Here is a 23534-nt window from a genome sequence, read left to right as displayed (position 1 = left end):
AATGCCGCGAAAGACACGCAAAACACATCTAAAACAGGAAAGAGCTTTGAGATTGACTGGATTTGAAAAGAAATCTGTGGTATATTTTATATTTCTATTGCCGAAAGCTATAGAAAAGAGAAGCAACTGGATCACCACAATTCACAGAAACAACTGAACCATTTTGAGTTATCATTTTGGGGTAAAATCATACACTATAAATTGTATTGGTCTATACTGTATTGACAACTCATCAATTAGATATTTGCCATCTTATATTTTGCATAATTTGATGTTTTTAAATAAACACTGATACAAACTATACAAGTTTTAGGGCTGGACGATATGACAAAATATATATAACATTGATATAAGTTATCAGCTGGATTTAGACCTACCTATATTGTATTTGTATAAAGCGTTCACAGGCAAATTTGCTTTATGTATTTCCCCTTCGTCAAAATCAGACACATAAATGTATTGCATGCCAATATCCATGGATCACTGGATCTTTGGTAAGTTGTAAGGAACACTATATCGAGTCCAACCTTTAGCTTAAACTGATAATCGTTTGTTTTATTCGCGTTTTCGCAGTTTCCCCTATTAAATCCAGTCATGCAGCCGCTCTTCTGCCACTCAGTCCGACTGAGGGGTGCGTGTTCCGGCGGGAAAGTGACATCAATGCATAACCTCTATAGGAACTATACCAGTGACGTAAGTGTACGTTGATTGGCCCAAATGCATGCCGTGCGAAACACCAGCACCCGCCATTTTTACACACAGTTTACATATACTTACTCCATGAACATGGGAAACAGCGATAAGGCATTAACATTCAGAATGCTAATGTCAATGGCATTTAACTGTCGTCATTGTCTGCTGTGTTGTTTTTTCTCAGCCTTTTTCTCAAGTAGTCACAGATTTCGTATCTCATCCCTCCTTTTTGCTCTTTCAATCGCATGACTATACCTCTACATTCCATCTCTGTTATCACGAAAAACATGACACACAACAAAAACACAGCTCCGATCATGGCGTCCTCCATCCTCCAGCTGTTGAACTAGGCTAGTTCCTATAACCGAGTTCCTATAACTACCCTGGTGCAAAAGCCTCTCATGTGTGAATGTTTAGACGTCTCTAGTTCTTTATATGCTTTGGTTAGGTGGTCACTTCTGAGGCTGTGTGTAAGATCAACAACTTTAAGTACTGCCCACTGATTGCCTTTAAAAACTATACTGCCTGATAAATATATAATTGCCTTAGTCGGTCTCGCTGACTACTGTACACCCCCAACCAGCACATTCTCAATAAATAAAAATGCTATATCTTATCTTGTAAGAAAAAGATTTGACCCAAGTTCTGGAGTTTGCACTGAACCCATGCAGCCAAAGGATCCTACTAATGCTGAAGTACCTAAAGGGTACTGTTTTTAAAAAAAAAAAGTTTAATTTTGGCCACAATTGTGGTGTTTTAAACAAAATTGGGGAATCAAAAAATATTTATTTTTCCATTCAGCAAAGTCAGCTGTCTTTGACTTGTGTGTGACATGTTCACTGATTATTTACCTTCAAACTTCTGAAATTCTGTTGAAATTTTGAGTTCCAGGTAAAATAAAACTGAATACGAATTGCTTGGATTTATGCAGTACAGAATGCTGTTTCATAGCACAAAATCAATCAAGAAACAGAGAGAAAATCACACTGTGAATTTGGATTCAGCCAGTCTGCTTTTATATTCAGAACTGAATTTGTGAGCTTGCCATTTTAATGAGTTCAATTAACACAGTATTTTTTACTGTTCGTTCTAGAACTTCATTACAGATCCTCAGAAGTCATGGAGGCTCAACTGCGTCACGACACAAGATTCCGCTCCATCCTTAGAAGCAACCTGGCCCCATCTAACCTGACGACCGATTCAGTCAATGCGACGCATGCCTTCAGTGTGTTTGATGGGTGTGAAGAAATGGTGGCTGGTGTCGTTTTTGACCTAGCTATACAGTCCTTCAATGTGATCATAGGAATACCTGCCAACATCCTGGTCATAGCACACCTAATAAACACCCGAAAGGAGCCTTCAACTTCTGACATCTTCCTGGGCTGCCTGGCTTTCATGGACGCCTACTTCGGATCCATGACTATCATACAGTTCCTCAATCTCTACCACTGGAGGAGTGCTATGGGTTGGAGGGCTATGAAATTCTCTTATGGCGTTAAGGACACCAGCGGGCCGCTCTTCCTCTCGTGTGTCTGTCTGGATCGATGTATAGCCGTTCTCTTCCCCATCGCATTCGGACAGTTGAAGGACATCAAATACAGGATTGGTCTGAGCATCGTGGTTCTGCTGCTCACTTTTGCTTATGCTTCAGCCAAAACCGTCGGTGGCCTGCCCAACTTTGAAAAGGTTTTCACTTTTGAGGTCTTGTTTGTTTTCACCTGGATGATGGTGTGTAACGTGGCCATCCTCTGGGCCCTGAAACGCTCACGAGGCTCTGGTAAAGATGAGATGCATCCTATGAAAAGAAAGGCATTTAAGATGGTGCTGTCTATCTTGATCATCATCGTGAGCAACTATCTCCCTCCAGTTGCTCTGTTCCCCTTTGAAGACCACTATCCACATAAGATCTTCACTTGCTATGTGCAGCCAGTGGGTTATGCCTTTTTAAACATCAGCAGCACTATCCAGCCCTTAACTTATTTGTCCCGCCTGGAGAAAGTACCATTCTTGCCTGAATCTTGTGTAAAGAAGTTAAGCTGCAAGAAACAAGACAATCCCTTAAAGGAATGATAACTTCCGCCAGGGTCTGAAATCAATGTTCAGTACTATACTACTGAAATACTAGCATTGATCATTAAAAGTAAATTAGTAGCTTTGTTTCCATAGTTCTTCAGTTTTCAAAATATCTTTGTAAATAAGTAAACTTGTTGGATATTTGTAACTACAAATAATTATTTTACTAGATGTTTCTAGACTCTTTATTTGTAATATGTACTTTGTTTGAAATGTTAAAGCATAAATGTATCTGTTGTAAATCCTGAGACACACCTAAATAAAACATGCAAAGATTCATTTAAAGAGTTGTGGCGCCACCGTGTGTTACAGACAAGAAAATAAGTCATAATAGATCTCTGAAATAAATCTATTTATTAAATCTATTTTCAAACATTTATTTGTTATCCTTAAGTTAAACTACTGTGATCCCATGAGGTAACTGTGACACTTGAACATCCAATGGCTATATTTTCTGTGTCTCAGTTGAAGCGTTATCAGACCTAAACTGCTGGGTGGAAAGTCAGTTTACAGTGGAAGAATGAAAGGTTGTGAACAGATACATCAGCTCTTTAAATTTAAAAATGCCACTGAGCTTTCGTTTAGTTCAGTTGTTCTTTTCCTTATGGAGATGCATCATAAATGCCATTTTTTGCAAGTAAGTGTTGGAATAATGAATAATACCATTTTAATATAATTTTATCAAATTAATTCATGCTTTATTTTATGTCTTGTCTCTTAATCTTTAGACATGATCCGAGTTCAGTTAAAACGCTTCCACCCCACTGATCGAGGTATTTTTGCTGGCAAACTGGTCTTCCAGGGAGAACTGGTCTACACACGTCTACCAGAGGAAAGGAAAGCTGCTGGATGAATCGAGGTTTAATGGCTATCATTGACCAGGTTTGTGATCTACTATTGTATGACCCTTATGAAAAAGAAGTATACTTCAAGTTCATTTTATGAAGTATACTTAAGTAATAGACAAAGGGGAACTGGAGCGCTGCTGGAATCCCTTGTATCCTCTGGTGCTCTTGGAAGGGTTAAATGTTCAAAACAAATTTGGAAAAAATCCAAGTCCAGGCACTCAGTAGGTTACAAACAAGTAAAAAAGCCTTGATTGATTAGTAGAGGGCTAAAACATTGAAGATAAAAACACCAACGCATATCAGCCCACTGGCCTTCATCAGGGTGTTGGTAACAAACAGACAAACACAAGCAGTACTTATAATTGCATTGGTTTCAGGTGTGCCACTCTGGCACTTGCAACACTATTTTTTGGCCACTAGAGGCATTACATGTTTGTGAATGTAATGCTCATTTCTTGTTAATTTTGTTTTGAACCATCTTGTCTATGAAATTAGAATTATGAGGGATAACATTAGCCTATTTATACTTATTGACTTCACATACTGTGTGGAGTACACTAGTTGTTTGAAGTGATGTTTTTCCACTTGGAGATCTCTTATTTTGTCTTGTACTTGTATGACGTAACCTCTGATATCAGGCATGACTTTAACTTTTGCCTCTAGTGGCCAAAAAATTGTGTTGCAAGTGTCAGAGTGGCACACCTGAAACCAATGCAATTATAAGTACTGCTTGTGTTTGTCTGTTTGTTACCAACACCCTGATGAAGGCCAGTGGGCCGATACGCGTTGGTGTTTTTATCTTCAATGTTTTAGCCCTTTACTAATCAATAAAGGCTTTTTTACTTGTTTGTTTGTGCCTGGACTTGGATTTTTTCCAAATTTGTTTTATACTTAAGTAATGTTCAAGTATATTTTTAAGTATACTTTATGTAGTAAGTATACTAATATCAATGTGTACTTGTAGTAAACTTGTAAGTGTACTATTTCAATACTGCTTGGGACTAAATTGGCCCACTTTTAGTATATAAAAGTATACATTTAAGTGTACTATAAGTGTAAGAGTAGTAAACTACTTAGTTTACTATTTTAATACAAGTAGTAATTATGACCGCCGCTAGCGTAGCTAGCGAAAGCGGTCATATAGGGATTGTCAAAGTTTTTTTTTTGTTTTTTTTTTTGTCATCTACTGAATTTTTCGTCAACGATACCAGGGACACCGAAACACTGGGGAACATGAAATTTGGTGGGCATGTAGCCCCACTAGACTTTTACGGAAAAATTTCGTTTGGTCCCCGGGGGCCACTCCCCCCCCCGCGCTGGGCCCCCCCAAACCCAAAAAATTCAGTTTTTCCTAAATAACTACCTGAACCGTGGCACAGAGGATGAAGAAATTTTTATGGTATGTTGGTCTTAAGGGCCCACATCAACCTAGCCCATAATCACTCATTTGTGATTTGCGCCCCTCCCATAAAAAATGAAAATGCAATATTATTCTGCTTTAATCGCCCCTATCTTCAGTTGAGATGTTCAGAACTGCACCATATTTCATGTGTATGATTAACTTGACATCCTCTGGGGGTATGCTAAGTTTTGTAGAATTTCATCCATGGGGGGGTATAAAATAAATTCATTTATGTGCACATTTAGTGACTGTACACTCATCGGCCTGTAGATGGTGGTGTTGAGCGAAGGGTTGCTGGTTTAGGATGATACTGTCACACACACACATGCAGGAATACAAACAAACGCAAGCATGCACACACACTGACATCCACACGCACTGACACACACCCATACACACACATACAAATCCACATGCACAGACACACACACACAAACACACACGCGCACACACATGTACGCACGCATACATACACGCACAGACACACACACAGACACACACACACACAGACAGACATGCACATACTACTACTTTTTTAGGTATATACATAAACACGCAATACAGCCAAATTGCTCCACGTCATTTATTTTTGTGGAAAGCCAGTGCAGGCCTGAGCGGCGGTCATATTTTGTACCGCCATGCGGTACATCTAGTTTTTTTTTTTTTTTTTTCTGAAAGTCCACACTGAAGTGTACTTTCTAGTTTAGTAGTTTATACTGCAAGTATACTTGTAAGTTTTCTTTAAGTGAACATAATATTACACTTATAGTTTACTATCTATATATTATTTTTGCACTTGCAGTATACTACTATGTTCAAATGTAGCCTAGATATAATTTTTTTTACACCTGAAAAATACCTTTAACTGTACTTTAATTTGAAAAACATTTTATAAGCTTCATGCATCCTTTTTTAATCAACACTTGAATGTCGGTAAGTTTCTTAAAGAAAGGCAACATTTTAAACAAAAAAGTTGAGAAAATCAAATAACCCCCTAACCCCCAAAGCTTCACAGTCGTTTTCTCTTCATGGGTTACGCTTTATTTCATTTGGTAACATCAAGCAGTTTTGATTTACACGCTGTTTAATGTTTGATGATCACATTATTTGGCAATCTTCTATCGCTTGTTTCAGCTTCTTCTTCACCTGTGTTTTGATCCGGAGAGTCAGTACTAGAAGATGTGTCATAGCGCCCCCTACAGTATAACAGTGTAAACATGGATAGCTGGAAAATTCATAGCCTAGAAATCTAGACGCACCCTAGTGGCAGCAAAATGTATTTTGCAGCCAGGGTAGTCTAGCAACTCTCCGTTGACTTTAAAAACCTAAATTGGGTCAGGCCAATCACATCGTGTATAGAGTAGGCGGGGCGGGCTTAACATAATGACGACAGAGTTGCGACGGTTCCCTGCTACTTGAAAACATAGAATGGCTGCTGCTTTTTTTTCTTTTTTCGAATCGGCTTTGGCCGCGACTCTGGAGGACTTGGAGTTAGAGAAAAGAGCAAAGAACGGCACTTAAGTCATTCTTAAAAAAGGAAGATGTGTTCGTAGTTTTGCCGGCCAGATTCAAAAGTTGAATCTATCAACTAACGTTAGCTCCGCTTTTGGGAAAACGCTCTGGTTGGTTGAAGCGCTGTCCTATTGCATGCAGAGGGAATTTGAAAGACAGCCGTTTATCCCGCCCCTCGGATTGAGCCGTGTCTATGGAGAGTTGCCAGACCTAACATCTTGATGTAGGTCTGGCTTGCCAGGCTAGAAAATTCAGTCAATGGTGGGGAAAAGTAGAATTAGAGTAAATTCCTTTACACTACCAGTGGACTAGCCTACACAAAAATTCAGATACGTAGAATTAGAAACATATCTGTTTTATATCAATATTCTAATCTATATTTTCAAACAATGTAAGTTTCATAAGACTGTGTATGAAAATAAAAAGTATATTTAATAGGCTACTCGATCAAAAGAGTTAACACAACTACAAGCCTAGTATACTTTGAATACTTAATTATACTTTTAAGTATGTATCGATCAAAAGATTGAGTACAACTACAGGCCAAATATACTTGGACTTTTCTCTCAGTAAGTCAAGTACACTTAAGTGTAATTTTAAGTATATTTGTGAGAAGTACATAAAGTATATTTTGAGAAGTATATAAAATGTCGACTGAAAGTATACTTTCTTATTTTTAGTTTAAAAGAAGTATACTAATAAAACACTTGAATAAACTTCTTTTTCGTAAGGGGATCTTTCCTGAATTTCTTTTACAGAATGACTTAATCAGAATCAGAATCAGAATCAGAAAGAGCTTTATTGCCAAGTGTGCTTGCACCCACAAGGAATTTTTCTTGGTACTGAAGCTTCCAGTGCACATATACAAATACAAATACAAATACAACAAGAAACATAGTAATACAAATTCTAAGAATAAAATATATAAAAAAAAATAAAAAAAATAGTATAAAAAGTAAAAAAAGGGGTCACAGTTGGGTTTAGTCTGAATAAACATTTACAGATTATGAACATATTTACAGTATTTTGAGTAGTATGAATAATATAAATATCACCTGAGTTAGAGAATATTACACTAGACAGTGGGAGTCTAGTGCATGTTACAGATTATGAACATATTTACAGTATTTTGAGTAGTATGAATAATATAAGTATAAATATCACCTGAGTTAGAGAATATTGCACTAGACAGTGGGAGTATTGCACTTACAGGCATATGCCTTGGGGGGCATGTTAAGTGTTCAGAAGGGAAATGGCCTGTGGAAAGAAACTGTTCCTGTGCCTGGATGTTCTTGTGGCCAGTGATCTGTGTCGCCGTCCTGACGGTAACAGTTCAAACAGGGGGTGTCCAGGGTGAGTGGAGTCTGTGATGATTTTACCTGCTCTCTTCCTCACTCTGGAAGAGTACAGGTCCTGGAGGGTTGGCAAGGGGGCACCAATAATCCTCTCTGCAGTCCGGACTGTCCGTTGTAGTCTCCTGATGTCCGATTTGGTAGCTGAACCAAACCAGACAGTGATGGAAGTGCTTAAAACAGACTCAATGACGGCTGAGTAGAACTGGATCAGCAGCTCCTGTGGCAGATTGAACTTCTTCAGCTGGCGAAGGAAGTACAGCCTCTGCTGGGCCTTTTTCACAATGGAGTCAATGTGATTTGCCCACTTCAGGTCCTGAGAGATGGTAGAGCCCAGGAACCTGAATGACTCCACTGCTTCCACAGTGCTGTTCATGATGGTGAGAGGGGGGAGTGCTGGGGATTTTCTCCTGAAATCCACAATCATCTCCACTGTTTTGAGCGTGTTCAGCTCAAGGTTGTTATAGCTGCACCAGACAGCCAGCTGTTCAACCCCCAGTCTGTAAGCAGACTCGTCACCATTTTGGATGAGACCGATGACGGTGGTGTCGTCTGCAAATTTCAGGAGCTTGACAGAGGGGTCTTTAGAAGTGCAGTCATTAGTGTACAGGGAGAAGAGCAGTGGGGAGAGAACGCACCCTTGGGGGGCGCCAGTGCTGATGGTGAGGGTCCTGGATGAGAGCTTCCCCAGTCTCACTCGCTGCTGCCGGCCCGTCAGGAAGCTGGAGATCCACTGACAGATTGAGGATGGCATGGAGAGCTGAGTCAGTTTGGCTGTGAAAAGATCAGGGATGATGGTATTGAAGGCCGAACTGAAGTCCACAAATAAGATCCGTGCATAAGTCCCAGGTCTGTCAAGATGTTGCAGGATATAGTGCAGTCCCATGTTGACTGCATCATCCACAGACCTGTAAGCAAACTGAAAGGGATCCAGCAGGGGTCCAGTGATGTCCTTCAGATAGGCCAACACCAGTCTTTCAAACAACTTCATGACCACAGACGTGAGAGCGACAGGTCTGTAGTCATTAAGTCCAGTGATTTTAGGTTTTTTGGGAACCGGAATGATAGTGGAGCGTTTGAAGCAGCAGGGAACTTCACACTGCTCCAATGATCTGTTGAAGATCTGCGTGAAGACTGGGGCCAGTTGGTCAGCGCAGGCTTTTAGACAAGCAGATGAGATGCCGTCTGGGCCTGAAGCTTTCCTAGTCTTCTGTTTTTTGAAGACTCGGCTCACGTCCTCCACACAGACCTTAAGCTCAGGTTGGATGGCAGAAGGGGGGAGGAGAGGGGTTGCAGGAGGTGATGGTGGATGTGTGAAGTGCACATCAGAGCGGGTGTGAGGTGTGAGTCTGGGCTTCTCAAACCTGCAATAGAATGCATTGAGAAAATGCATTCTATTAAAGGGTTAGTGTAGGTGCCAGGTACGGATTGATGTCTTTTATTTAGAAATGTTTCACTTCTAGTTTGTTTCATCACTTGGTATAGGTGCATTATGTGCATATAACCTGTTAGTTTGCATGTGGATATCATGGAGGACGGGGGTGCGTAGCTATGACGCAATTTTTTTGTTGACTGTTTCCGTTTCAGTTTTGTTTCGTTTCATTGCATTTTTTCTTATTTTACCGTCATCATTCAATGTTCTCCTGTTCTTTTCAATATTAAAAAAAAAAAAAAATGGATTTGTGGTTGAAACGCATCATCTTTTACTCCCTCTACTCAGCCTCTTAACGGATACTGGCTGCCGCTATAGTTAGTTCACACAAAATTTCAAATTATGAAATAATTTACTCACCCTCAAGCCATCCGAGGTGGCTCCATGGGGTTAATAAAGTCAATCTGAAGCAAAGTGATGCATTTTTGTAAGCAAAATATCCATATTTATAACTTTATAAACTCTAATCACTGGCTTCCGTTAACGGCCGTACGCAAGTCTAGTTCCGGCGGAAGAGTGACCTCTGACCCGACGCATGACGTATTGACGAACGTGGAAGCGCAAAAGATAGAGCAAAACAAAATACTGGTCATGAATTAGAAGCCTAAAACAAGAATTTTTAAAGAGACATGTTGGAGGAGCTTGAGTTTGTTGCCCAGCCCTATTTGTTTAAACCGCGAGAGGCGTTTACTCTCACCTAAGCTTACGCTACTCCTACATCCTACGTCATACGTCGGGTATATAGACCTAGCATGGCTTGAGGGAGAGTAAATTATGGGATCATTTTTATTTTTGGATGAACTAACCCTTTAAGGCCTGTTCACACCAAGAACGATGACTATAAAGACGACTATAAAGACAACTATAATTATAACTATATTAGCGTCCACACCAACGCGCAATATTCTGTTTAAGTACATGCTGCAATTTTGTCGTCTGCCGCTTTAAATGCTTGAGTTCTTTAAAGCAGGGTGGATTATGATTGGTTGCCAAAGTGGCAAAAATATACAGTTAGTTGTATCTACAGTTACGAGTGGGATAGTGACCCAACTGGTTCTCCAACTGGAGATGACTCGAAGGCTCTTAATAAATAGGCCTATAACTACCTCTGAGAGCACAGCTGAATGACTTAATTGAAATAAAATATGGGTCCATTGTCATGTGCACACTGATCAGGGCATCTAAAACTTTTAAACCATCCAGACTGCTCAGTACTCGTCCCCAACAGCTGCTGAAAGAGGTTTCTAAGTACCACGTTATGTTCTACAATGTGTACAAGAAAGACGTACTAGTGTAATGGACATAGGCCAGTAAGAGCTATTCATGTAAACCTCACTCCCCTGGACTCAAGAGGCGTGCTAGCGTCTGACGCTAGAGACTGTGGTCTTCAGCGTCCTTGTTAGAGTACCCTCCTCCCATGCCGGAGAATCCGGTTTGAATCCCGCTCAGAACAGGTCAAGTAGGACTGGCTATATTTGGTGCCGTGACCTGGATGGGAGTGAGGTTTAGGGGAGTGAGTGTAAATGTAAACTTCACTCCCTGGCCTTAAGGGTCCATGTTAGCGCACCCACCTCCCATGCCGGATAGCCCAGTTCAAATGCCGCTCTGAGCTGGTTGAGTAGGACTGGTTACATTAGTTCTGTTTGAAGTCAAAGTGCAAAACAAAAGTAAGCGCATTATTATCATTGTTGTTAATTTTCTGAACACGAATGACACATTTTCAGATTTTAAGGTGTGTGCGAGGTTTAAAGTCTGTTATTTTCTTGACTGTCCTTTGCAAAAATTTGACATGCTTAGTTTCTATGGCCTACACAACTAGATAATTAACTGGTGAGACACATGAGAGCAAATAAAAAACCATGGTAACAAATGAACACAGACCAAGGAAACTGATCTAGAGTCAGTGAAAACCAACCCGAAGAAAATTCAAACCTAGAAACAAAAGTAACATATATAATGTACAAGGGTTTGATGATACTGCTAGTCAAGTCAAGTCTTCTTTTTTTTATTTAACTATTAATTTAATTCCTTTAATTTTCTTAAGCAACATCAAAAAACACCACCACCACCACCACACACACACACACACACACACACACACACACACACACCACACACAAAAAACGTTAATGAAAATAGATCAAGTTCCCATTCAGCAAAAATAAATGAATTTTGAAAATGAAATAAGAAAATGAGAATGGATATGCTACAATGCCTCTGTTCCACTGCACTAATTAACATCCATAATCCACAAGCAATACTGTATATTGTCTTACCATGTTTAGTTATACAGCATTTGTTGACTAAGCCTTAATAAATAATTGTAAAAAATCCAGGGTGATTCCAACTCATCTGTATTTCATAAGCGAAAAAAAAAAAAAAGTCCGTCAAGAGAAATGCATAGCTGCATCGATCCATAGAAAATAGATCCATAACACACAGCTGACTGGCAGCAGAGTCCTGCACCTGTGCTCTCTGTTTGCAACGAAAGAGGGAAAGAGACTGTCATGAGGGCCTCTGGGCTGGTGGTATAAAACCAGGACCAGTCCCCAGATGCAAATCAGCCCCCAGACCGAGTTTTGGAGTATGTAAGTCGGAGTCAGGGGAGAGGTGTTGTGCGACGGGCTGGATCATGCCTCACCGAACCCATTTATTCTCTCGAATCTGACTGACTTTATGCAGTCTTTTCACTGTCCTGATTAAAAGACACAGCTAATCATAGTAATCCATTTAATGATTAATGTAAGATTAATGTAAATGATAAAGTATTGTAGGCTACTTATAATGACGAAACCATTATAGATGTTTTCAGTTTGTTTGTGTATATTAAATGAGACATTTTGTCAATTTAGAATGAAGCTAAATAATGTCTGATTCACAGATGTCCTTGTTATGATTCAAGAATAAACCGTAAAAGCGAAATTTAAAATTGAAACACATTTTTACTTCATACTCAATTACTTTTCAAATTGCCTTGTCTTATAAAAAAAATGCATTCAAGCCATTTAAAATCATTATTAAAAGCGCAAAAGGATATTATACTCATTATGAGCATTCATCAAGAAAAAAACACCCACCAAAACAGTTCTGATCCTGTGAGGACAGATGAATCTAGAAAACACAGTCTAATTCACCATCAGGGACCGAGTCCAGAAAGCACCTCAAAAAAGATCCTCCCTCCTCCCAACAATTGTAATTCCTCAAGGCCTCGTGATGTTTATAAAGGCGACTCCACAATCTGACCCGCATCTTTACAACTTAAATCATCTATCCGGTAAGAAGAATGCTTTTTCTTGTCTTTTCTGTGTCTTTAATTATAATTATTCAAAGCCCTAAATACTGTTGCATGCTTTTTATAAGGTCGGTATTTTGTAGGTGCCACTAAAATTTTACATGAAAATGGATGTTCTTGCCATCATATTGGTTGCTTTAAAACAGGAGTATCCAAAACCTGCTCCTGGAGGGCCACTGTCCTGCAGAGTTTAGCTCCAACTGGCCTCAACGCAGCTGCTTGAAAGTTTCTATGCCGTGATCAGCTGGTTCAGGTGTGTTTAATTGGGTCGGTGCTGAACTCTGCTGGATAGTGGCCCTCCCGGAGAAGGTTTGGACACTCATGTGATATTTAGAATATCTTCAAAAATTATAAACAAACTTTAAATTATTATTGTACATTTGTTGTTTTGGGTAAGTTCCAGATCAAGTTTGTAACTTTTTTTCTTTAAGATTTATAGTGTTAATTTGATAGAAACTATTTTAACTATTTTAAACTAAACTAAACTAAACTAAACTTGTCAAATACAAAATTTGCAGAAGGGTCCCACTTTGGATTAAGGTCCAATTCTCACTATTACTGTAACTACGACTTTTGCCCCAGTAAACTCCCAATTACTGCTTATTAATAGTTGGGAAAGTAGTTGTTAAGTTTAGGTATTAGGTAGGATTAAGGGATGTTGAATATACTCATGCAGAATAAGGCATTCATATGTGTTTTTTAAGTACTGATAAACAGCCAATATAGTCAAGTCAAGTCACCTTTTATATAGCGCGTTTAACAACATAGATTGTTTCAAAGCAGCTTTACAGTGATAATAGGAAATTAAAGTAACAAAGATTGTTTTGGCTTTACAGCAGCTCTAGAATAAAGTTATTGTTCAGCTAAAGTTAGTTTTGATTGATTCACTTCTGTTGCAAAGATATTTAGTTATTAACTTTGGGGCCGCTAACATATTCATATGTGCCCAATAAAGCAAAAACAGGCCTAACCACCTTTAATATATAAATGGATACACTTTATCAAATCAAGTGCCTATATTATTGCCCTGAGCTGAAGGAGAAAGTCAATTGATTAACAGTGTCAATTCAAGGAATCCTCCTAATCTTTCTCAGCATACGTGTTCCCACTGGAGAGAGTTTGGCCTGAAGGCAGAGAGAGAGAATAGGTCAGGGACATGCTCAGGGCCACAAGGGCCCTTCTGAGGTCCCAGTGAAGCAGTGGTACAGAGAAAAGCATGACAAGAACACATGAAGCTTACTGTCCCTTCAGACTTAGCAGGGAGGTGCTTCACATAAGCTGTGCTATAAAGGAGGCAGATGAACCACAGCAGTCCCTTAGTCGTTTGCATGTGATGTTAGACATAGTTTGTATAGCTAAAAATAAAGAAAATTTTACTGACTATAAATTCTGATTAGACGAGCCACTGTGTATGTTTGATTGTATGTGATTTCCATACTTATTTTTACAAAACAGTGAACACATCTACAGTTTATCCTAATCTGTGTAAATTAATGTTAAATACTAGGGGCCAGATTTACTAAACAGGGCAAATTAGCATGAGAGCGCAATTCTAAAAAGGCGCCGATGGGAGTGGAAACTTCAGTGCGTGATCTACTGATGAAAATAAAAAAACACAGACAGAGCCGGATCATTTCTATAATGACTAAAGCAATCTACCAAGACCAGCGCAAATTAGCCTCTGGTTTAAGATATGCTTTTTTTGGGGGCGGTAAATAATGACGCAAACACCAGTAAATTGACAAGCACAAATCACCTTGCATGATTCATTTAAATACTCTCCTCCCATAATTTTTGTGTCTTAAAGGGAAACGCCTACAAATGCATATGAAATACGGTCAGCCACAAAAATAACAATGTCAACACCAATTTTTTCCCTGCGTGTTTTTAGTAAATCCTGACAGTTGTTTTTTAAACGCCAAAAGAGTTACTCTGGCACAAGCTGTTAGTAAATCTTGCCTAAAGTGTGCTGTTGCCACAACTTATCCACAGGAGTGAGTTGTAACATTAATAGAAAAAAGATATTTAAATGTTTACTTTTGTCCCCTTTCAGTCGAGAACGTCGTCGACTACGTCCTCCGTTCCCTCCTTCAGGGAACGGTGGGTTGCATACGCAACCAGGACGTTCTTCAGATTTGTTTTTTACTCAGTTTCCTTTGATTCGGGAGGGTGGTAGTCATGTATGATAGTGCTTTCTCTCCTGTATCTGTTCTGTGTTTAGACTGATGCACTTATGGACATAAGTGCACTTATGGTCTCCCCTATTAATGCACCAAGTTGCTATGTTGTTTGTCAACCATTTATGTTCATTGAATGTGATTTGTTGTGCACAATATTTTAATTTAATTCATGCAACAGAAGCTATCAAATTAATTCTTAAGTTGGACATTGTGAATAGTGTTGCTACAATTGCAATAGCCTCATAGTGAAGTCTGTCCTTATATGTCTATGCTGTGGAAACAGGGCGGGACTCATGTCTTGTACTGACCCTGATGGAAGTCCCTGTCGACAGGTGTTTCTGCACAGATGTGTTCCTGTGCACTTGTGTTTGTGCAGTGACTGCACTCCTGTGGGGTTAGCTGATGTATTGTTAAATCACAAAATGTGACATGATCCACAAACTGGCTTTAAGCTTGAGGCTACCAAAAATGTTATTGCTCAGGTGTTGCTTGGGGTTGTCTCATTTAAGTATTTACTTCTCAAATGTTTCTCTAAAATTCCTTAGGAGAAATAAAAATGGACACAAATGAGAACATTGGTGACATCAAACAATGTTGGTAAAATTAGAAAAGGTCTATTGAAATCTCTGACTTTATATTGCAGACTTTGGTATTGTGGGATTACAAATTTAATAATCTCTTTTAAGATTTGCTGATCCTGTGTTCTGACATAACATCACATGAAAAAGTAAGGGGAACTACATTGGATTTGGCATTCAGATGGCATCAGTTTACTGGTTAGATTAAAGTTTCCAGTGAGGGGGAACTATCTTCCTACTGAGAGTTTAACTATATGGGCTTTCGCACCAGAGGAACGTTTTCATGAGCTGTCTTCGAAATCGCCTCCTATAGCTTCATTCACTATTCCCTACATTACTCCACTTATATAGTATTGAAGTGGTGGATGAAAATGTGAGTGAATTCGGATACTGAGTGCACCAAAAGGGCTGCCGCTTTGCATAGTTTGTGCTTTTTATTGCATTTTTAATTATTTGAAACTTAGTAAACTGGCAGCTCCAGTAGTAATGAAAAGACTGATCTTGAACTCTTTCATGGAAACTGGCATGTTTAAACCTTAATTAAACAATTTAATAATCTTAATAATATACCTGTATGATATTGCGCTGTTTCCACATTGGTCTAGCGATTTGGAAAATGGATGAATGGATGATTCATGCAGGCGACATCTTCTGGCAAGACGCAGGAATTCATTTGGCATGACTGCCACAGTGCATTATGGGTATCCTCTAGCCATTGAGTGCACATTGGTTGTACACTCGTCATTGCGGTGCATTATTGGATTGAGTAAGTGCACTCGATAATGTCCACTATGTAGACACCACTACAAATGGGTGTACCCCCAAATAGCGCGCTATTTAAAGGTATAGGGGGCGATTTTGGACACAGCCATATAGTTTCAATAACCCAGTGATTTTCAAAGTGTGGGGCGCCCAAATATTTTTAAAGGTTTAAAGGGGGGCGCGACCGATTAAGTTTGAGAACCACTGCTATAACCATTGGTGGAAGTTCCCACTTTTTGGAGTGTTCGCATGGACAGAACTGGGAATGATTTTAGTTATAGGATTGCCTTTTGGGGTGACTAGCTCCTACTTCAGAGTAGGGTCTAACCCAGCACTATAGAGGATATGTGCATGACGTCACCGTCGGCCGGAGTGACTGCGGTAACGCCCACTGAGTGGCAAAAAGACTGAGCAGATCATTGGTACAGCATTGATTTGTAACGTGAATGCCGCGAAAGACACACAAAATAGCTAAAACAGGAAAGAGCTTTGAGATTGACTGGATTTGAAAAGAAATCTGTGGTATATTTTTATAGACTGCTGAAAGCTATAGAAAAGAGAAGCAACTGGATCACTACAATTCACAGAAACAACTGAACTCCAGGCAGCAAAAGGTGGATTTACAGTTATCATTTTGAGTCAATATGTTGAATTTTGGGGTAAAATCATACACTATAAATTGTATTGTTCTATATTGTATTGACAACTCATCAATTAAATATTTGCCATCTTATATTTTGCATAATTGGATGTTTTTAAATAAACACTGATAAAAATATACAAGTTTTAGGGCTGGACGATATGAAAATCTATATAACACTGATTTAGACCTACCTATCTTGTATTTATATAAAGCATTCACTGGCAAATTTGCTTTATGTATTTCCCCTGCGTTGAAATCAGACACATAAATGTATTGCATGCCAATATCCATGGATCACTGGATCTTTGGTAAGTTGTAAGGAACACTATATCGAGTCCAACATTTAGTTTAAACTGACAATCGTTTGTTTTATTCACGTTTTCCCTATTAAATCCAGTCATGCAGCCGCTCTTCTGGCACTCAGTCCGAATGAAGGGGCGTGTTCCGGCAGGAAAGAGACATCAATGCATAACCTCTATAGGAACTATACCAGTGACATAAGTGTACGTTGATTGGCCCAAACGTATGCCATACGAAACACCAGCACCCGCCATTTTTACACACAGTTTACATATACTTACTCCATGAACATGGGAAACAGCGATAAGGCATTAACATTCAGAATGCTAATGTCAATGGCATTTAACTGTCGTCATTGTCTGCTGTGTTGTTTTTTCTCAGCCTTTTTCTCAAGTAGTCACAGATTTCATATCTCATCCCTCCTTTTTGCTCTTTCAATCGCATGACTATACCTCTACATTCCATCTCTGTTATCACGAAAAACATGACACACAACAAAAACACAGCTCCGATCATGGCGTCCTCCATCCTCCAGCTGTTGAACTAGGCTAGTTCCTATAACCGAGTTCCTATAACTACCTGGTGCAAAAGCCTCTCATGTGTGAATGTTTAGACGTCTCTAGTTCTTTATATGCTTTGGTTAAGTGGTCACTTCTGAGGCTGTGTGTAAGATCAACAACTTTAAGTACTGCCCACTGATTGCCTTTAAAAACTATACTGCCTGATAAATGTATAATTGCCTTAGTCGGTCTCGCTGACTACTGTACACCCCCAACCAGCACATTCTCAATAAATAAAAATGCTATATCTTATCTTGTAAGAATAAGATTTTACTCAAGTTCTGGAGTTTGCACTGAATCCATGCAGCCAAAGGATCCTACTAAGTACCAAAAGGGTACTGGTTTAAAAAAAAAAAAAAAGTGTAATTTTGGCCACAATTGTGGGGTTTTCAACAAAATTGGAGAATAAAAAAATATGTATTTTTCCATCCAGCAAAGTCAGCAGTCTTTGACTTGTGTGTGACATGTTCACTGATTATTTACCTTTGCAAATGCAAAGAAAACTTCTCCTCTGATGAAATTCTTTTGAAATTTTGAGTTCCAGGTAAAATAAAACTGAGTACGAATTGCTTGGATTTATGCAGTACACAGAATGCTGTTTCATAGCACAAAATCACTCAAGAAACAGAGAGAAAATCACACTGTGAACTTGGATTCAGCCAGTCTGATTTTATATTCAGAACTGAATTTGTGAGCTTGCCATTTTAAGGAGTTCTAGTAACACAATATTTTTTACTGTTCGTTCTAGAACTTCATTACAGATCCTCAGAAGTCATGGAGGCTCAACTGCGTCACGACACAAGATTCAGCTCCATCCTCAGAAGCAACCTGCCCCTATCTAACCTGACGACCGATTCAGTCAATGCGACCCAGGCCTTCAATGTGTTTGATGGGTGTGAAGAAATTATGGCTGGTTACATTTTTGACCTAGCTATACAGTCCTTCAATGTGATCATAGGAATACCTGCCAACATCCTGGTCATAGCACACCTAATACACACCCGAAATGAGCCTTCAACTTCTGACATCTTCCTGGGCTGCCTGGCTTTCACGGACGCCTACTTTGGATTTATGACAATCATAGCGTTCCTCAATCTCTTCCACTGGAGGAGTGCTATGGGTTGGAGGGCTCTGAAATTCTCTTATGGCGTAAAAGACACCAGCGGACCACTCTTCCTCTCGTGTGTCTGTCTGGATCGATTTATAGCCGTTCTCTTCCCCATCGCATTCGGACAGTTGAAGGACATCAAATACAGGGTCGGTCTGAGCATCGTGGTTCTGCTGCTCACTTTTGCTTATGCTTCAGCCAAATCCGTTGGTGGCCTGCCCAACTTTGAAAAGGTTTTCACTTTTGAGATCTTGTTTGTTTTCACCTGGATGGTGGTGTGTAACATGGCCATCCTCTGGGCCCTGAAACGCTCACGAGGCTCTGGTAAAGATGAGATGCATCCTATGAAAAGAAAGGCATTTAAGATGGTGCTGTCTATCTTGATCATCATCGTGAGCAACTATCTCCCTCTAGTTGCTCTGTTCCCCTTTGAAGACCACTACCCACATAAGATCTTCACTTGCTATGTGCAGCCAGTGGGTTATGCCTTTTTAAACATCAGCAGCACTATCCAGCCCTTAATTTTTTTGTCCCGCCTAGAGAAAGTACCATTCTTGCCTGAATCTTGTGTAAAGAAGTTAAGCTGCAAGGAACAAGACAAGCCCTTAAAGGAATGATTACTTCTGCCAGGGTCTGAAATCAATGTTTAGTACTATACTACTGAAATACTGGCATTGATCATTAAAAGTAAATTAGTAGCTTTGTTTCCATAGTTCTTCAGTTTTCAAAATATCTTTGTAAATAAGTAAAGTTGTTGGATATTTGTAACTACAAATAATTATTTTACTAGATGTTTCTAGACTCTTTCTATTTGTAATATGTACTTTGTTTGAAATGTTAAAGCATAAATGTATCCGTTGTAAATCCTGAGACACACCTAAATAAAACATGCAAAGATTAATTTAAAGAGTTGTGGCGCCACCGTGTGTTACAGACAAGAAAATAAGGCAAAACCAGAAGTTGTTTGTAATAGATCTCTGAAATAAATCTATTTATTAAATCTATTATCAAACATTTATTTGTTATCCTTAAATTAAACTACCGTGATCCCATGAGTTAACTGTGACACTTGAGACATCCAATGGCTATATTTTCTGTGTCTCAGTTGTGTGTCAGTTGAAGCGTTAGCAGACCTAAACTGCTGGGTGGAAAGTCATTTTACAGTGGAAGAATGAAAGGTTGTGAACAGACAAGGTTTCTTCCCACATTATCCAGCTGGAAGAAGACAATAGCAGTCAGAAGGAAGAGAGAATGGTATTGCTGACTGAATTCATGCTTAATTTGATGTCTTGTCTCTTAATCTTTAGACATGATCCGAGTTCAGTCAAAATGCTTCTACCCCACTGATCGAGGTATTTTTGCTGGTTTACAGGCAAACTGGTCTTCCAGAGAGAATTGGTCACACATGTCTACCAGAAGAAAGGAAAGCTGCTGGATGAATCGAGGTTTAATGGCTATCATTGACCAGGTTTGTGATCTTCTGTACGTGGTTTGTGATGATATTTCCTGAATTTCTTTTACAGAATGACTTAAAGGGTTAGTGTAGGTGCCAGATACGGATTGATGTCTTTTATTTTGAAATTTTTCTCTTCCAGTTTGTTACACCACTTGGTATTGGTGCATATAACCTGTTAGTTTTCGTGCGGTCTGGACAGCATGGAGGAAGTGGGTGATTAGCTATGACGCTCACTTTTTTGTTGACTGTGTCCGTTTCCGTTTTGTTTGGTTTCATTGCATTTTTTCTTATTTTACCTGTCATCATTCAACATTCTGCTGTTCTGTTCAATATAAAAAAATAAATAAAAAAAAACATGGATTTGCGGTTGAAACGCGTCATCTGTATAAATATACAGTTAGTTGTATCTACAGTTACAAGTGAGATAGTGACCCAATTCTCAAAACGTGGATTACGCCCGTGGTGGGAGATGACTCAAAGGCTCTTAATAAATAGGCCTATAACTACCTCTGAGAGCACAGTTGAATGACTTAATTGAAATCAAATATGGGACCATTGTCATGTGCACACTGATCAGGACATCTACAACTTTTAAACCAAACAGACTGCTCTACTCGTCCCCGACAGCTGCTGAAAGAGGTTTCTAAGTACCACGTTATGTTCTACAATGTGTACAAGAAAGACGTACTAGTGTAATGGACGTAGGCCAGTAAGAGCTGTTCATGTAAACCTCACTCCCCTGGACTCAAGAGGCATGCTAGCGTCTGACGCTAGAGACCGTTGTCTTCAGCGTCCTTGTTAGAGTACCTGCCTCCCACGCCGGAGACTCCGGTTTGAATCTCGCTCAGAGCAGGTCAAGTAGGACTGGCTACATTTGATGCCATGACCTGGATGGGAGTGAGGTTTAGGGGAGTGAGTGTAATGGACGTAGGCCAGTAAGAACTGTGCGTGTAAACTTCACCCCCTGGCCTTAAGAGGCACACTAGAGGTTGCAGTCTTTAGCGTCCATGTTAGCGCACCCACCTCCCACGCCGGATACCCCTGTTCAAATGCCGCTCTGAGCTGGTTGAGTAGGACTGGTTACACTAGCTCTGTTTGAAGTTAAAGTGCAACACAAAGGTAAGCCCATTATTATCATTGTTGTTAATTTTCTGAACACGAATGACACATTTTCAGATTTTAAGGTGTGCAAGGTTTAAAGTCTGATATTTTCTTGACTGTCGTTTGCAAATATTTGGCATGCTTAGTTTCTACCTGTTTGGGTAGAAACATTTTTGTAATCTGCTAATTTTCTTTAACTGTATTTGCCATGTTTCGTTTGTTTTCCTGTAGTATTGTCAATCAGCCAACCTCTCTCCTAAGTCTACTCCAGTCCCCAAGATGGATAACAGGCAGAGCAAAGCCCACAGTGCCCAGAATTCGCCTCGCTCGACGCCACCATCTTCCTCCCATGAAAGATCCGGCTCGCTTTGAGTGTTGGGCCACAGCGGCAGGCCTTCGGCGATCCTGGGCCACGCCCCAGATTCCACCAAAGTAAGACTTCTCTCTTAATCTTTTCCTCCCGCTGTTTCAAACCCTTTTATTTTTCAGTGGCCTACAGCTCCTATTGCAGATGCTAGCATGCAGCCTCTGCTAGTGGCGCAGACCTAAAGATTTCAACACTTTCCTTTGACTGTCACTAACCCCTCCCCCTTTCTGTGGCCTGCAGCTCCAGCAGCTCAAGCAAGCTTGAGGCTGCCTCTGCTTGCAGCACAAGCCCACATGTCTTATCCTCAACCTAGCTTTTCTTCTCATGCTTCTCTCAATTTCTCTCCCCAGACTCAAGCGTTGAGGCTGCCTCAACTAACTATCGCAGCCCCGGCTCCTATCCCTTTCAGCTCTCTCCTCCAAACAGAATCACATTATTCTATCTTCACAGCAACACTGATGCCAATCCCAGTGGCTCACAACATCCAAGCACAGTTCTACCAGAAAGACTCGGGAGGTAAAATGACGTAACAAAGCATTAATTTATTAACAGCCCAGCAAGATTGTGTTATAAAGTTATTTGGCGTAGACCCCGTCCGTAGCTCGCAATCCGAGAGTAACAGAATCTGCATTTCCTGCCTGAAGACGAAGGCAGGGGTGCAGCCGACCCCCTGGGAGGTATGGGCAGGGACCATCTTGGTGGTGGTGGGGAGGATGGAGGTGAATGTTGGCGTCAGCATCTGCAAACTCAGACATGTGTAATTACCGATCTTTTATGCTACAAGTATTAGAACACGATTGGTTAGATGTGAAGGTAATAAGTGACTTGAGTCTTCCTGGCAGAACTTACGCTAAAGCTTTAATGTCCTGGCAGGTGCGGACAAAGATCTCTCATCTCTACTTTCTCTCCTTCCCGTATCCGAATCAAACTGCCAAATAGAAAAATGCAAGTATTTTTCAGTCACGATTATTTGGAGCTTATAGCTGAGCTTGCGTTGTCCTATGGAGGAGGAAACTTCTATACTTACAATAAGCTTTTCACAGCAAAGTGCGCTGTACAGGTCGCTCAGTGGAACCAATGCCCCTACTGGGGCGCACTTTACCCCGATCTACACAGCAGGGTGTTCCTAGGCTGCAGAAACATTTCATGCACAATCTGCAGGTCAGTGACACATTCCACCATGACATGCTCACAAATTAACCCCTCCTTTATTCCTCCCTGCCTGGACACAACCCCAGTTAAATCCACCAGCCACATGCCAAGACCTGCAACCACCAACACAAATCCCAAATTTAAAAGAGGAGCTCCCCCCTTTGCAAACAGCCCTGCAACAGTTTTAACATTGGGAATTGCACCAGACAGCGTTGCCGGTATTTACACATCTGCAACTTCTCAGCCAACCTGAAACTTACACTCATGCCCATCATGTTTGCCCAGTGTTTAAAGCAGTCAATAAAAAATAAAAAAATTACTTATCGAGATCGACTCCTGTGAATATTTATTGCCTATCTATCAAACTATCTCACTATGTTGGCACGGGAAATTTGATTTCGCTGTACGCTTAACTGTCGGATGCAAAAGCAACGATATGTTATCAGAAGCCGTCTGTTTGCTTTTATCCAAAAAATTATGCAATTCCTCACCTCATTCGCCTGCTAGATGATTTTCTAATAATTTCGCCTCACAGATAAAAAAGTTTTCTCCAAGCTCGGATTCCCCATCACCCAGGAAAAAAAACATAAGTCCCACCACTTCCATCGAGTTCCTCAAACTCCTATACTTGCTCGGCCACTTAGGCATCCCAAGGCATCTCCTTTCGTATACTTGCTCGGCCACTTAGGCACCACAAGGCATCTCCTTTCGTATTTCGCATCT

At 40.1% G+C, this 23534-nt stretch overlaps 2 protein-coding genes across 2 annotated transcripts in view; both read left to right on the top strand.

Annotated features, from left to right (window-relative positions):
* Positions 1–1812: 1812 nt before the first annotated feature.
* The window catches only part of LOC309497871 (G-protein coupled receptor 183-like), a gene marked incomplete at both ends in the record, with an annotated part of 30584 nt that continues 8862 nt past the window's right edge, over positions 1813–23534 (top strand). The window contains one exon of the mRNA XM_082168251.1: positions 1813–1977. Within this exon, the coding sequence (XP_082024377.1) occupies positions 1813–1977 (165 nt within the window). The remainder of the gene's footprint in view (positions 1978–23534) is intronic.
* Positions 18402–19352, top strand: LOC309476367 (G-protein coupled receptor 183-like; the record flags this gene model as incomplete). The annotated part of the gene is made up of 1 exon (XM_082139631.1): positions 18402–19352. The coding sequence occupies one exon, from the start codon at positions 18402–18404 to the stop codon at positions 19350–19352; it is 951 nt and encodes a 316-aa protein (XP_081995757.1).

This window comes from Leuciscus leuciscus, assembly GCF_965113295.1.
Source record: "Leuciscus leuciscus genome assembly, chromosome: 1".
Taxonomy (NCBI): Eukaryota; Metazoa; Chordata; class Actinopteri; order Cypriniformes; family Leuciscidae; genus Leuciscus; species Leuciscus leuciscus.
The sequence above is the reverse complement of the archived record's forward strand: the minus strand, read 5'-3'. Positions and strand labels throughout refer to the sequence as shown.